Source organism: Phacochoerus africanus, chromosome 4 (assembly GCF_016906955.1).
Source record: "Phacochoerus africanus isolate WHEZ1 chromosome 4, ROS_Pafr_v1, whole genome shotgun sequence".
In the NCBI taxonomy this organism is placed as follows: Eukaryota; Metazoa; Chordata; class Mammalia; order Artiodactyla; family Suidae; genus Phacochoerus; species Phacochoerus africanus.
Window position 1 is genome coordinate 72,515,143 of NC_062547.1, and position 16,051 is coordinate 72,531,193.

At 49.0% G+C, this 16,051-nt stretch overlaps 1 protein-coding gene across 1 annotated transcript in view; it reads right to left on the reverse strand.

Moving 5' to 3' along the window:
• VAV1 (vav guanine nucleotide exchange factor 1) overlaps nt 1-16,051 on the reverse strand; it is a 63,052-nt gene that overhangs the window by 15,830 nt on the left and 31,171 nt on the right. The window contains exons 2-20 of the mRNA XM_047777316.1: nt 11,185-11,301; nt 10,629-10,687; nt 10,445-10,513; nt 10,187-10,295; nt 9,994-10,089; nt 8,461-8,529; nt 8,182-8,285; nt 7,496-7,595; nt 6,795-6,890; nt 6,482-6,550; nt 6,115-6,201; nt 5,926-6,011; nt 5,448-5,580; nt 4,953-5,062; nt 4,170-4,271; nt 3,828-3,925; nt 3,717-3,739; nt 3,489-3,534; nt 302-438 (exon numbers count right to left, since the gene is read on the reverse strand). Coding sequence (XP_047633272.1) covers nt 302-438; nt 3,489-3,534; nt 3,717-3,739; nt 3,828-3,925; nt 4,170-4,271; nt 4,953-5,062; nt 5,448-5,580; nt 5,926-6,011; nt 6,115-6,201; nt 6,482-6,550; nt 6,795-6,890; nt 7,496-7,595; nt 8,182-8,285; nt 8,461-8,529; nt 9,994-10,089; nt 10,187-10,295; nt 10,445-10,513; nt 10,629-10,687; nt 11,185-11,301 — 1,710 coding nt within the window. The remainder of the gene's footprint in view (nt 1-301; nt 439-3,488; nt 3,535-3,716; nt 3,740-3,827; nt 3,926-4,169; nt 4,272-4,952; nt 5,063-5,447; nt 5,581-5,925; nt 6,012-6,114; nt 6,202-6,481; nt 6,551-6,794; nt 6,891-7,495; nt 7,596-8,181; nt 8,286-8,460; nt 8,530-9,993; nt 10,090-10,186; nt 10,296-10,444; nt 10,514-10,628; nt 10,688-11,184; nt 11,302-16,051) is intronic.

Below are 16,051 nucleotides of genomic sequence, written 5' to 3' on the forward strand. Positions count from 1 at the left end.
TACAGGCATCCGCGATGCATGTGTGTGTCCGTCTGTCACCCAGTGGTCACTCTGCTTGTCCATCTGTCTCTCTGCAGCCTGAATGACCCAGAGAGGTGCCCACACTAGTATCAACTTCCTGGAAAGACCACCAGCTCAGAAGGCCCAGGCCAGCCCCAGAAATCCCCATGGTCATCCCCCTCCCCAGAAGGGGCTTCCATTGCCAAAGTCCAGGGGGCCCAGGATCCCATGCCCAAGGACACCCACACCCTGACCCCATGCTTGGGCCCTTCTCCATCACTCCAATGGCCCCAGCTTGTACCTCCCACCAGTTCTGTTCGGCCTCGGCCTTGGTGAGCTCCACGATGTCCCCCGGGCTGAGACGTAGAAAGGGTCCGATGGCTCCTGGCGGTGGGGGCAGCCCGTAGTACTCCTGACACACCTCCATCTTGGGCAGGCCTGGAGGGAAGGGACGACGTGATACGGCGTGGCTGGCAGTTGAGGACTTTCAAACCTGAGCCTCACCACCCACCAAGATAGCGAAAATTTTAAAATCAGACAATACTGAGTGATAGTGGTGAGAATGTGGAGCACTGGAAGTTGCCCAGATTCTTGGATTCTTTTTTTGGTTTGTTTTCAACTCAAAAATATTTTTGGAGTTCCCGTCGTGGCTCAGTGGTTAATGAACCCAACTAGCATCCATGAGGATACCGGTTCGATCCCTGGCCTGGCTCAGTGGGTTAAGGATCTGGCATTGCCGTGAGCTGTGGTGTAGGTCACAGATGTGGCTCAGATCTGGTGTTGCTGTGGCTGTGGTGTAGGGCGGCAGCTATAGCTCTAAATCGAGCCCCAGGCCAAGAACCTCCATGTGCTGCAGGTGTGGCCCAAAAAGACATTAAAAAAAAAAGTTTTTAACATGAAAACAATTTAAAGAGAGAGGGTAGCCACCACTCAACAGCCCATTCCTACACAGCTGGAAAGAATCCACTTTGGAAAACTGTTTGGTGGTCTCCACAGAAGTATCCACTCCTGTATATATCAGCAAGGGAAATGAAAACATAGGTCCACAGAGAGACCAAGACAAGAATGTTCTCAGCAGCTCTACTCACAAGAGCCCCCAAACTGGCAACAAACCCAATGTGCTTAGTAAAATGAACAAACACAGCACAAAGCAATCATACTGTGGAATACAATACAGCAACGAAAAAGAACGTGTCATGGTGTCAAGTAACCACACTAACATGCAGTGAGATTATATGCTGTACAATTGGCTTATAGGAAGTTCAAGAACAGGCAAACCTAACTGATAGATCAGATAGTGGTTCCCTCCGGGAGGCAGGATGGACTAGCAGTAAGAACATCCAATAAGACTTTCTGTGATGATAGAAATGTTCTATGCATTGATCTGAGTGGCAGTCACATGGGTAGAAATTCAGTGAGTCTACACTTAAGATTTATTCTTTGTGGAGTTCTCGTCCTGGCGCAATGGAAACGAATCTGACTAGGAACCATGAGGTTGCAGGGTTCAATCCCTGGCCTTGCTCTGTGGGTTAAGGATCTAGTGTTGCCGTGGGCTGTGGTGTAGGTCACAGATGCAGCTCGGATCTGGCACTGCTGTGGCTCTGGCATAGGCCAGCAGCTGTAGCTCCGATTAGACCCCTAGCCTGGGAACTTCCATATGCCACGGGTGCAGCCCTGAAAAGATGAAAAGACCAAAAAAAAAACTGATTTATGGTATACATTTTCTATCTCAATAGAATGTGTGTGTGTGTGTGTGTATATACACATGGCCAGTATATATATATACACATACACACTCATATATATTTATATACATACATATATATAAAATGGATATGTGCAAATATATATATACACACACATACATATATATGAGTTTACATATATACTGGATATGTTTAAGTGGATATACAGTGGATATATATATATATATATATATATATATATACACACACACACACTCATCTATGTTTCCTCCTATTGGGGACATTCAGGTTGTTTCTGGGTTTTGACAAAGTTGATACATGCATTCTGTATGATGCTGATTTTGTACATATGTATTATTGTGATATATAGATATAGTACATATCATATACCTACACCCACTATTGAAGACATTTGAGTCATTTCTAATTTTTTTTTGGGGGGTGCACCCATGGTGTATGGAAGTTCCTGGGCCAGGGATTTAATTTGAGCCACAGCTGTGGCAACATTGGATCCTTTAACTCACTGTGCCAGGCCAGGAATCAAATCTGTGCCTCTGCAGAGGCATGAGCTGCAGCAGCCAGATTCTTAACCCACTGCACCACAGCAGGAACTCTTGTTTCTAATTTTTGACTATTGCAAATAAAGTTGATGTATCTACCTATAGATAGAGAACTATAGTTATCTATAGATACCTATTCCTATGCCAGGATATATAGATAGAGAGAGAGAGAGAGGAAACTGAATTTTTACACTGATTCTGTATGACTGAGCAAAGAGTTTCTTTTTCCTGGCTACACCAAGTTCTTTAACAATGCTTTGCCCTCCTGCTTCCTAGCCTTCACACATGCCATTCCCTCTGCCTGGAACACTGGCTCCTCCTCTGAGAAGCCTTCCCTGAAGGCTCAGATTCATCAGGTCCCCCTATTTGATGCTCTGGAAAACCCTCCATTTTGCCCACCTCAACTGTAATGACAGCCTAAGTTTGTCTCCTGCCACCAGTCAGGGAGCTTCACAAGGACAAGAAGCATGCTGTTTTTAGTCACAATTTGCCCAGATAATACACACAGTAAATGCTGAATAAAAATCACCCATCACAACTGGGATCCCATAAACACTATTAAAATACACATGAATCCACCCTTTCCCCTCTGCCCTGGGGCTAAAAAGACTTCTGGATTGGTCCAACTGCATCTCCCATTCTCCACTGTCTAGGTGGACCACACTTTGCTGAAACCACCCCATCATGATAGGATAAACTGGGAATTGGGGATTAACAGGTACACACTACATAATATAGATAAATGACAGGACCTACTGTATGGCATAAAGAACTATACTAAATATCTTGTAATAACCTATAATGGAAAATAACCTGAAAGAAAAAAAATATGTATATATAACTGAATCACTCTGCTGTACACATGAATCATTGTAAATCAACAATACTTCAAATTGCATATGTGTGTGAGTTTGAGTGTGTGTGTGTGTGTGTGTGTGTGTGTGTGTGGGCAGGTGGGTGGGTGGGTGGAGGGAGAGAGAGAGGGGATGGGGAGAGAAAGAGCATCTGAACAAGGATTGCTATGTTCCACGCACGCCCTTCACAGCGTGTGGGCAAAGCAAGCAAAGAATTTCAGTTCCTCATTTATAAATTCCTTTTGGGTTTCTAAGACTGGCGCAAATGCTGTATAAGCAGGACATTAAGGGATCATTAAAATCATTGTTGAGAGCTGTCCCTGGGCGGGCGTGCTTTCTGCCCCACACAGCACCCCCTGCTGACTCACCCAGCTCATTCCTCTTTTTGTCCTGAGCCCGGCGATGTGTCTTATCCTGGAGGGAGAGACCAAGAAGAAAGCAAGCGTGGCTACCTGCGCCCTGCCTGGGAGCTCCTCAGCCTTTATCTGAGCACCCAGCAAAGGGCCATGCCCACTGCCAGGGTCTCCTGGGTCCAGCCTTCCTTACCCTGCACCCCCATGATTTTCCAGGCATAGAAAGGAGCATGGGGATCTTACCTTCTTCATAGTTCCTGCAAAATCTGCAAGAGGGTAAAGGAAGTAACTAGTGAGAATGGAGCATCCCTCTCAAAGAAGCAAACCTACCTCCCACACTCAGTCCCCTGGTACCTTGCCCATGTCGACCACACGGAGGCACCCTCCCCAGACACTCCTTGTGCGCAGGTGCCCGGCACCGTTGACAGCGGTAGCCCTGATAGAAGGTGCCTCTTGGGTGCAGGAAGGAGAGAAAGGAGAGAGTCAGTGATGTTGAATGGACACAGCCTCGTTTTGCCAACAATATGATGGGCCCCTTTGGGTTCTCTTGGGAGCAGGAGAGAGATGGAGAAGCTGAAGGTCAAAGGAGAGCCTCCCATCTCCCAACTCAGAGGCATGACAGCCAGGGGAGCAGCTCCACCAAAGCGGTAGAGCCGACCAACCCCAGAGCCCAGGTTCATCCTCCCAGACTCCCACCTCAGCAGCATCTGGCAGGCCTTGCAGGACGTGGTCTCCTCAAAGGAAAACATCTGGAAGTCGTGACCGTTAGCAGTGGCATTCTCGGGGTAGATGTTGGAGCTGCGGAGGGAAGATAAATCCATGCAATGAGGAACAGCATTCAGCCATAAAAGGGAATGAAATACCCACACATGGTGGAACAAAACTGCATTCCTTTTTTATGGCTGAATACTATTCCACTGCAGGACTATACCCTGTTGTGTTTCTCCATTCATCCACTGATGGGCATTTGGGTTGGTGCCACCTTTTTTGGCTATTGTGAATAGTGCTGCCGTGAATGTGGGTGGAGACAGAAATCAGATTGGTGGTTGCCAGGGGCTAGAAGGGGGTGGTGAATGGAAAGTGACCCCTTCATGGGTGTAGGGTCTCTCTTAGGGGGATGAAAATGCTATGGAACTGGGTAGAGGTGGTGGTTGCCCAACATTGTGAATGTACTAAAAACCACTGAACTGTACCCTTTAAAATGGCTAAAGTGTTACGTGAATTTCATCTCAAGGCAAAGAAGGAAGATGAAGACAAGGGGGAAAGATCTAAAAGATGGTGGCCAAAAGTGATACAGAACCTTGGCATTCTGGTGGTGCGGTCAGCCTTGAGAGCCTGCCCCTCCCATTTCCCAGATGAGGAAACTGAGGTTCCGAGTGGTCCCATGGCAGAAGTGAGACTAGAGCACAGAATTGCCTCGCAGATCCTCTATCACCCATGTGACAGAGTCCTCTGAGGATAGAAAGATGGGGGTCTCACATGGCCATCTCGAACTGTTCCATCCACTTCTTCTTTAATTCCCGTGTCTTGAAGAACAGCTCATAGCCCTGGGCACCTTGGTCCTCGATCAGGAGGAACATGTGAGTCCACTGCAGGGAAGCAGGGTTCAGAATGAAGGCACCTGCCCTGCAGAGGGTGGGACCACATAGGCACTGACCCTACCTCTGTGGGGAGAAAATATTCAAGCCAACAATAGCCTGTCTGCTCCCAGGAGGCCATGCATAGGTTCCGGGGTAAAGGGCTGCCCAGGAGAAGCATACACTTCCACAAATCTATCATCTGTCTCTCTGTGTCTCTCTCTGTGTGTCTATCTGTCTCTCTCTCTCTCTCTCTTTCTCTCTCTCTCTCTCTCTCTCTCACACACACACACACACAGAGAGGCAATCCAAATCCAAAGGCCAAGTGGAGAGCTCAAGCTGCCCTGAGCACCCCCAGCGTTGGCGTCCCATCCCCCGCCCCCCGTTTTGGCCTCACCTTTTTGTTGTCCCGCTCTCCGGAGGAGTCGTCTCGAACCTGGAAGCTGTGCAGGTTCACAAAGTCCTTGAGGTCATAGGAATCCCCTCGGCGCTTACAGATGAGCAGAGCTTTGTCGAGCAGGAAGGCGTACCTGCAAGCAGCTGGGTCAGGTGCCTCTGCCTGGCTCCTCCCCAAGTCCCCCATCAGCTCTCCGCCTGATCCCCTCCACCTTCCTGGCCCTGCTCTGCTGTCCATCTAGGACTCCTGCCCTTCTCCTCCTCTGTGGCCAAGTTGGCCCCCTGCACCCATCCAATCCAACATCTTCCATAAGATGCCTGCAGGTCCTGCCACCTGCCTTTCTTGGCTCCACCCACACACATCCAAGCAGGCTCTGCCCTGCTTCTTTCTCTAGCTAAGCCCCACCCACCCGTCTATCTGGAGAGCGGACCCAGCCCCTGCCCATGCTCCGCCCCCAAATCCTTTTGGCCCCACCCACCTGTCCATCTTGGAGCGCCGCTCCACCGACGTGATCTTGAGCTCGCCATCGATCTTCGGCCGGCCATAGTGGGCCAGAGACTGGTCCTACACACAGTAGGCAGGGTGTCTGGCAAAGGGCCACCAAGGAGGAGACCAAACCCTCCCTCCACGTGGCCCCACCCCTGGCCCTCCGCCCTCCGCTCCTCACCAGGTTCTCAATGGACAGCTGGAAGTTGGTGATCTGCCGCAGGGTTTCGTTGTCCCGCTTGACCTCGTTCACACACTGCGCCAGGTCCTAGGGATGGGGCAGAAGTGAGCTTAGGACCCCGCCCCCCCGAACTTGGCCCAGTCCCTTACCAGGTACCTGGCAACAGGGGATCAGCCCTCACCAGGGGCTGGGAGGGAAATGTCACTGTCCCAAAGGAGATGCTATGAGTAACTCACTGGTCCCACAGTTGTGTCGCCGTGAGGTGAGGAGAGGGGTTGCCTGTGGACATGACCATGCCTGGGTGGCACCTCACTAACTTGAATGTGCATGTGTCTCTGTGTTATGGTCGCCGTGTGTGACCACTCACCCTCATGGCATCCAGGGCCAGCCGCAAGTTCTCCTTCTCCATCGTATCCTGCGTGTGTTTCACCAGCTCCTGAGGGACCCACAGACGCACATGTCACCTGTGCCCACTCTCTCCTTCTGGGGGGTGGGGTGTGCTTCCAAACAAGCCTGGCCCACCCGCTCCTTCCTTCCTCCTTCTTCTGTCCTTAGAGGCTGGGACATGGGCCCAATGACCCTAATGATGCCTCCCAGAGAATCCCAGAGGCCCACCTCCAGAAGCCCTTCAAGGAGATAGATGCCATAATTCCATGCCTGACCCCTCCCCTTTTGTGTACCTGGAGAAGGAGGTGGTATTTGAGCACCCGCTGCATGGGCACCATCAGCAAGTCCCGTAAGGTAAACCTCCCATTGTTTGCGCGCTGAGAACATTCCTGGGGGATAGGAGATGGGGTGAGTGAGAAGAGGTAGAGGCAGGTTTGGCTTTTTCTAGAACTTGGAGCATCCTATCTCCCCCAAGGAAATAAGGAAGAATGCCACAGGATGAGGGGTGGTTTAAGACGCAGCTGGAAGGCTGCCTGGGGTGGAGGTCCCGGAGTCCTCAGCTAAGTGGGGTTAGGGAGGGTCCCCACCCTGAGGATCAAAGAGGCTGGCTGGATGGCACACACAAGCCGCCCCTCATCATTCCTGCCCTGTCTGTGCTTCCACTAGACACATGGGTCAAGACTGGGGTTCCGCCCAGGATCAGGGCACAGCCAGAGTTTGATCAAGAGTCAGAACCTCAGTTCGGCACTCGGGCTCAGCACAGAGTCAGGGTTCGGCTGGGGTCAGTGCTCAGCGCTCTGGTCCAGCTCCTCCTACTCCATTTCTCCCACTTGGCTGGTCACTACCTCTAGCCCCAGACCTTGAGGAGGCAGACCCTTGGCAGGGCTGCAATCGAAAGGGACGCCGTCTCCAGCACAGTCTCCTCCCTCCTGTCCCCAGAGCCTGGGAAGGAGTGGGAGAGCCCCCCAACCCTAAGATGTAGCCCAGCCCCCACCTCCAGCTTCATCTGCACATCCTCCCGGGCTGTGGCTACTCGATCCAGGTGCTTGCTGGCTGACTCCACCTGGCTGCAGTAGCGGCCGTAGACGAGGAATCTGTGGGAAGAGGACAGGTGGCTGGGAAATGGTGGCTGACACCAAAGCCAAGCAGATCTGAGTGTCAGTCCTAGCCCCACCTCCTCCCAACCAGATGACACTGAGCTTCAGTCTCCTCATCTGTAAAATGGGCATAACAATGATCCCGCCACCCTCGCATGGGGTTGATGGCAGCATTTAATGAAAGAATGCACAAGAAGCTCTTGGCGCAACCCCTGGTGTATCATGTCTGCTCAATGTTCATTTATTAAGCATTTATTGAGCGCCCACTGTGTGCCAGGCCCCATGTTAAACACTTTAAACATTCAATCCTCACTACATCCATAGGAGCTATGTGCCTGTATCATGCTGATCTTATAGATGTGGAAGCAGAAGCACAGAGAGGTTAAGTAACTTCCCAAGGCCACACAGCTCCCAAGAGGAAGAGCTGGGAATTTAACCAGAGATGGGCAGCCCCTTGCCCATGAGCAAAGAAGAAAAAGTTTCCGCTCTGTCCAGTGGTCTCTGAAGGGAGGGCTTCCCAAACACCCAGCTTAGGAAAGGCAGGGTGACCACCAGAGGTCTGGGCTGGCCAGCTGGGTCTCACCTCTCCTTGTATTTGATGAAGACCTGGTAGAGGGTGGGTGCGGAGGGGCTGGCCAGGGCTTCCTTCAACTCCTTTAGGAAGTGGGTGTGCACAAGAAGCAGGTCCTACTCGGAGGGAGGGGTGAGAGTTGGGGCAGGAGAGTGTAGGCTGTTGGGAAGGAGAAGGGTCCCCCCACCCAGGGTCATTCATCTCCCAACCCCCATACACCAGGGACAGGTGAGGCCAGCTGATCATCCCCACTGGACGGAAGCCTAGGAGATCGGGGACAGGCCCGCTCACCTCAATGTTGATGAAGATGATCTCAATGTCTTGAGGTTTAAGGAATCGTTGCAAGGGCTTCATAAAGTGCTGTGGGGGAAGGGGGAGGGGGGGAGAGAAGGATGATGCAGGAAAGTGAGGCTCCTCTCTCCAGCCCAGCCCCAGAGAGGTAGGGAGGAGGAGACAGAGATGGAAAGAGACAAGCAGAAACACAGAGACTGGGAGCGGAGAGAGGGATGCATAGAGAGAAAGAGAAAGATGGAGGCAAGGAAATAGATAAGGAGAGAAGAGATAGAGAACGCCCACACAAAAACCTATACAGGGGAGTTCTCGCTGTGATGAAGTGGGGTAAGAATCTGACTGCAGGAGTTCCCATCGTGGCTCAGCAGTTAACCAACCCAGCTAGCATCCATGAGGACACGGGTTCAATCCCTGGCCTCGCTCAGTGGGTTAAGGATCTGGCATTGCTATGAGCTGTGTCGTGGGTTGCAGACTCAGCTCAGATCCCTTGTTGCTGTGGCGTAGGCTGGCAGCTATGGCTCCTATTGGACCCCTAGCCTGGGAACCTCCATGTGCCAGGGGTGTGGCCCTAAAAAGACAAAAAAAAAAAAGGATCCAACTGCAGTAACGTGGGTCGCTACAGAGGCTGGGGTTCCATACCCATCCCCGAGCAATGGATAAAAAGATCCAGCATTGATGCAGCTGTGGCTCGGATTCTATCCCTGGTCTGGGAATGTCTATATGCCTTGGAGTGCGGATATTAAAAAAAAAAGCTATTCAGGGCTGTTTGGGGCAGAATTATTTACCATAGCCCCAAAGTGGAAACAACCCGAATGTCCATTAATGGATGAATGAATAATAAATAAACAGTGAAACACTGACACTCGACACAACATGAATGAACCTTGAAAATATGAGGCTCCGGGAGAGAAACCCAGACACAATAGACCACCTAGTGTGTGAGTCCATTCATATGAAATGTCCAGAATAAGTTAATCCATAGAGACAGAAAGTAGATTAGTGGTTGACAGGGGCTGGGGGAGGATGGAGGCTTAGGGGGTGATGGCTAAGGGGTATGAGGTTTCTTTGGGGGATGATGAAAATGTCCTAAATTTAAACAGTGGTGATGGCTGCACACCCTTGTAAATGACCCCTCACTCCAAAAGGCTGTAGATGCTGAATGAATCAAGTGTATGGTATATTGATGAAATCGCAATAAAACCGTTTAAAAGAGAGATGACCAAAGCAAAAAAAAAAAAAAAAAAGGAGAACTGTAAAGTCAGAGACACTAAGAGACAGACGGACAGAGATGAGGATACAGGAAAAGATAAAAAACAGGGATAAAGAGACACCAAGGGAGAGAAAGATAACCAGAAGTAGTAGGGGAAGACAGAGGGAAAAAGAGACAGACAAAGACGGAGAAAACCAGAGAGGAAGAGAGACAAAGAAACACAACGCAGCAGGGACGGGCAAGAGCCCCAGACCCGCTTGGCACGGATGCCACCTCCCCACTCTGCGCATGCGTCTGGCAGAGGCCGGGTGAGAGCATTGCACCTGCTGGATGGAGCCCAGCGTGTCCGTGTACTTCTCCTCCGTCTGCTGAATCTCCCGCAGACAGCAGCACCGCTTGTCATACTCTGTCATCTTGGGCTGAGAGTGGGGAGGAAAGGCAGATGTTGGGGGTCCAGGGCCGCGCCGCGCCCCGCCCAGGCACCGGTCCCGGCCCAGTCCTGCGCCCCCTACACACAGGCATGGGCACCGGCTCCGAGCGCATGAGGTCCTCGTAGATCTCATCGCCCTCCGCCTCCTCGTTCTCCACGCAGTCGTACAGGTCCTCATCCTCCTCCACGGTGTCGCTGCAGGATGCAGAGTCAGGCAGGGCCAGGGAACCCCCAGACCAGGGTGCCCTCATGTCCCGCAGGGCAAGGCCACCTCCCCTTAGGAGGACAGGGCCATGTCCCCTCAGCCCCCACCTCCAGGGCGGGTGGTGGCCCCAGACACTCACTCAATCTGGTCCGACAGGCCACTGTAGATGTCTTCATCACCCACACTGTCCTCCTCTGTGGGGAAGGGCCTGGAGGAGCCAGGGTGGTGTGAGCCAGAGGCCCGCGGTCCAGGTGGGAAGGGGGCTTCAAAGAGGAGGGGGATTGGGACTCAATGGGTCCAAAGCTGCCTCAATGGCTACTCACATGATCCCCTTGTTCTGAGCAATCGGGGTCCAGGACAGAGCCGACAGGGTGCAGATGACCTGTGACAAAGACCGCAGCTGCTCTGTATACCCCACGGCCACCCACATGCCAGAACACAGCCTCCATGCACCTGACTTTGAGGCAAGACCCCATGCCCCTGGAAGCCTAATTCAAGATTTTCCCATCCTCTCATCCCCCCATGTCAGCATGTTAAAGCTTCCTTAACTGAGCACCCACCACTTGATCCCCTTGTTCTGTTTAATCCTCATAACCATTCCCAGAGGATTGGGATGGTATTATTTCTATGAGGAACCTAGTGCTCAGAGAAGGAGAACCACATGTCAAAGGTCACACAGCAAGTGGTGAGCAAGGACTCAAACTCAGTTCCACATGTCCTAAGCCAGTCTCTTTGCACCTGGTGTACAGCTTGGTCTAGCCCATCAGTCCTTTCCCAACAGCCCTTGGCTTGCCCAGTGTAGACATTCATTGAAATGAACTGAAATCCAATCTCTGGGCTCTAGGTATCCAGCTCACAGGCAGTTTAGACCCAGCTCACCTTCCCAAAATCCTGCACATCGAAGAGGTCAAAGGCTTCAAAGAGTTCACTCCGCTTGAGGCCAAACTTCTCATAGCAGGTAGACAAGAAAGTACGGATATTCTTAAGGCACAGGAACTGTGGGGAGAGACATGAGAGTGGAACAAACATAATGGGACAGGGAAGAAGCTGACCCCTGGCCATCTGACCTGGGGCTGGCACAGAAGAGGAAAGAAAGATCAAGCTGTACCTGAAGCCAGATCTACCCCAGAATTTTTTTTTTTTTTGTCTTTTTGCTATTTCTTTGGGCCGCTTCTGCAGCATATGGAGGTTCCCAGGCTAGGGGTCGAATCAGAGTTGTAGCCACTGGCCTACACCAGAGCCACAGCAACGCGGGATCCGAGCCACATCTGCAACCTACACCACAGCTCACGGCAATGCCGGATCATTAACCCACTGAGCAAGGGCAGGGACCGAACCCGCAACCCCATGGTTCCCAGTCGGATTCGTTAACCACTGCACCATGACGGGAACTCCCCAGAATTTTTTTGATTGCGGTAAAATTTGTAAGATATAAAGTTAACCATTAACAGATAAGAAAATGTGATATATACATACAATGGAAAGTTACCGAGCCATTAAAAAGGAATGAAATTTTGATTTATGCTACAACAGAGATAAACCCTGGAAACACTGTGCTAAATGAAATAAGCCAGACACAGAAGGATGAATATTTTACAATTCCATTTACACGAGGGCCCTAGAATAGGCAAATCCGTAGGGATAGAAAGTGGAATGGTGGGTACCAAGGGCTGAGGGAAGGGAATAGGGAGTTAGTGTTTAATGGAGACAGAGTTTCTGGTGAGGATTATGAAAACATTTTGGATAGAGTGGTAATAACACAACATCATGTATGTATTTAATGCCACTGAATTGCACCCTTACAGATGATTTAAATGGCAAATAATATCATTTGATTTATATATATATAATTCATCTACTTTCACATAAAATTGTATTTATAATTATAAAATATATTTATATAATTTCATTTATATGTAATGATAAAGATTATGTATTGTTTGTCACAATAAAAAAATTTAACCACTAATCTTTATTTTTCTTTTTATGGCCGCACCTGTGGCATATGGAAGTTCCTGGGCTAGGGTTCAAATTGCAGCTGCAGCTGCGGTCTACCCTGCAGCCACAGCAACAACAGATCTGAGCCGCATCTTTGACCTATGCTGAAGCTTGTGACAACACCAGATCCTTAACCCATTGAGGGAGGCTAGGGATCGAACCCCCATCCTCACAAACACTATGTCGCGTTTTTAACCCACTGAGCCACATAGGAATTCCCCATTAGCTATTTTAAAGCATACGATTCAGTGACATTTAATATCTTCCCAGTATCATGTGCCCATCATCTAGAGCCAAGATAATTTATCACCTGAAAGGAAATCCTGCACCCATTAACTAGTCCTTCTGCAAACCCCCACCCTCCTCCTTTCACCCTGGCAAACATTAGTCTGCTTTCTGTCTCTATGGATTTACCTATGCCCACCAACTCATTTTGGATACACAAAGTGAGGTGTAGACAACAATAGAATATATTCAGCCATAAAAATGGGTGAAACACTTGACACTTGTGATACTTGTGGCGTAGATCAGCGGCTACAGCATCCACTACAGAGTGGATGACCCTCAAAAACATGTTGCTCCTTGACAGAATCCAGACACAAGGGAGTTCCTGTCGTGGCTCCATGGTTAACGAACCCGACTAGCATCCATGAGGACGCAGGTTTGATCCCTGGCCTCGCTCAGTGGGTTAAGGATCTGGTGTTGCCGTGAGCTGTGTTCTGGGTCACAGACGTAGCTCAGATCGCGCGTTGCTATGGCTCTGGCGTAAGCTGGAGGCTACAAACTCCAATTCGACCCCTAGCCTGGGAACATTCATATGCCGCTGGTGTGGTGCTAAAAGACAAAGAAGAGAAAAAAAAGACAGACACAAAAAGGTTACATATTGTGTGGTTCCATTTTATGTGAAATATCCCTGAACTTTCCAACATCATGAGCCAAGACATTCCTTTTTCATTTAAACCAGTTTGGGTCTGGTCGCTGTCATTTGCAGCCAGAAGATATTAGGTGACAGAGTTCCCTAGTGACCTAGAGGTTAAAGACCCAGCATTGTCACTGCTGTGGCTTGGGTCACTGCTGTGGCAAGGGTCACTGCTGTGGCAAGGGTTTGATCCCTGGCCTGGCAACCTCCACATGCCTTGGGCACAGCTTAAAAAATAAAAACAAAACACACACACACAAAAGATATTGGGTGATGCCTCAGTCAAACACACATCTGGCTTTGAAGTGTCTGGTTCTAATATAAACAAGCGCTCGTGTACTTGCATTTGCCCATCATCAGCTCAGCCAAATGTCCCAATGAATTCAGTTCTCTCTAAGATCCCCCAGATCCAAAAGAATTCTAACCAACCTCCTCACCATCAGCTTCCCCCAGCACATGGAGCTGCCCTTTCCCATGGCCCTCAGAACTCTCAATAAAATCGATGTGGATCAAGACTCCCGAAGCACAGCTCTGATTCAACCCCTAGCCTGCATATGCCGCAAATGCAGCCCTAAAAAAAGGCAAAAAAAAAAGAATCTGACTGTAGTGGTTCTGGTCGCTGTGGAAGTGCAGGTTCCCTCCCCAACTCGGCGCAGTGAGTGAAAGGATCCAGTGTGGGTCACAGCTGTGGCTCTGATTCAATCCCTGGCCAGGGAATTTCCATATGCCATGGGTGCCACCATTAAAAAAAAGAATGAATATTGAGGAGTTCCATGGTGGCTCAGTAGGTTAAGGATCCAGTGTTGTCACTGCTGTGGGGCAGGTTCAATCCCTGGCCCAAGAACTTCTGCCCGCTATGGGCATGGCCACAAATCAAAAAACAAACATAAAAAAAAAAAGAATAAATTCTGACTTTTATTAGGTGATTTTTAAAAATCCGTATAGGATGATCGTGTATATTTTGTTCTTGATTCTATTTAATACGAGTTATATTAATAGAATCCCCAATATTGAATCTTTGACTCCTTCCGACTGACTCTAAATTTTTTTCTCTACATTTAAAATAAAGCAGATGGAAAAAAAAAAAAAAGCACATGGAGTTCCCATTGCGGCTCAGCAGTAACCAAGAAGACGCCGGTTCAATCTCTGGCCTCACTCAGTGGGTTAACGATCTGACATTGCTGTGACCTGTGGTGTAGGTCACAGACTCAGCTTGGATCTGGGATTGCTGTTGGCTGTGGTGTAGGCTGACAGCTATAACTCCAATTCAACCCCTAGCCTGGGAACTTCCATACGCTGAGGGTGCAGCGCTAGAAAGACAAAAATTTTAATATAAATAAATAAATAGGGAGTTCCCGTCGTGGCGCAGTGGTTAACGAATCCGACTAGGAACCATGAGGTTGCGGGTTCCGTCCCTGCCCTTGTTCAGTGGGTTAACGATCTGGCGTTGCCGTGAGCTGTGGTGTAGGTTGCAGACGCGGCTCGGATCCTGCGTTGCTGTGGCTCTGGCATAGGCTGGCGGCTCCAGCTCCGATTCGACCCCTAGCCTGGGAACCTCCATATGCTGCGGAAGCGGCCCAAATAAATAGCAAAAAGACAAAAAATAAATAAATAAATAAAGGATAAATGAGTCACACATTATCTACACGCTCTAAAATGTCAGTATAAGACCCTGGCTCTATTTTTACACAGTGTTTCAATTCCCATACATCTAAAATTTATAGAATTTATGAGGCTATTCTGCCTCAATACTTGTGCTTTTGCTGGCATGCCTATGGCCATGTTTAAGTCAAATCAGAAATTATTAAAATGATGAATAAAGTGAACTTACTTTTTTTTTTTTAGTGCTGCACTAGCAGCATGTGGAGGCTCCCAGGCTAGGGGTCTAATCAGAGCTACATCTGCCAGCCTACACCATAGCCACAGCAACGTGGGATCTGAGCCACATCTGTGACCTACACCACAGCTCATGGCAACGCTGGATCCTTAACCCACTGAGTGAGACCAAAGATCGAACCTGCAACCTCATGGTGCCTAGTCAGATTCGTTTCTGCTGAGCCACAACGGGAACTCCAGGAACTTATTTTTAAATTAAAATATATATATACATATAATGTATGTGTATATATATGTGTGTGTATATATATACACACACATACATACATATATATGAGAGATACTAAGGAATTCTTGCAAAAATTCTTTCTTATCCTTTACAAGATGGAATTGATGGGAGTTCCCGTCATGGCACATTGGAAATGAATCCAATTAGTATCCATGAGGATGCGGGTTCGATCCTTGGCCTCGCTCGGTGGGTTGGGGATCTGGTATTGCCATGAACTGTGGTGTAGGTCGCAGACGAAGCTCAGATCCTGAGTTTCTGTGGGAGCAGTAATTCTGATTGGACCCCTAGCCTGGGAACTTCCATATGCCAAGGGTGCGGATATATATATATATATATATATATATATATATATATATATATAGAAGGAATTGATGAAGAAAGTGAGTCAGGGACAAACAGCTGGAAGGCAAACTCCGGCAGCTGCATTTATGAACAACTTCAACGCACAGTGTGTATCTCAAACTTTCATCTTCAGACTATCCTCTCAGTTATGGCCACATACACCACCTACCTAAGCCATTATGTGTAGTACATGGACTTTAAATTAACTTTAACATAAATAAAGAGAACTTTCTACCCTACTCTCAAAGGAAAACAAGGTCAAGTGCTACAAACAGAAGCCAGTGTAAAATAAATATGACGTAACAGCATTATACAATTTTATCTGGATCTTGCTGCCTGCCCAAGGCCTTTTCTCTCTGTCA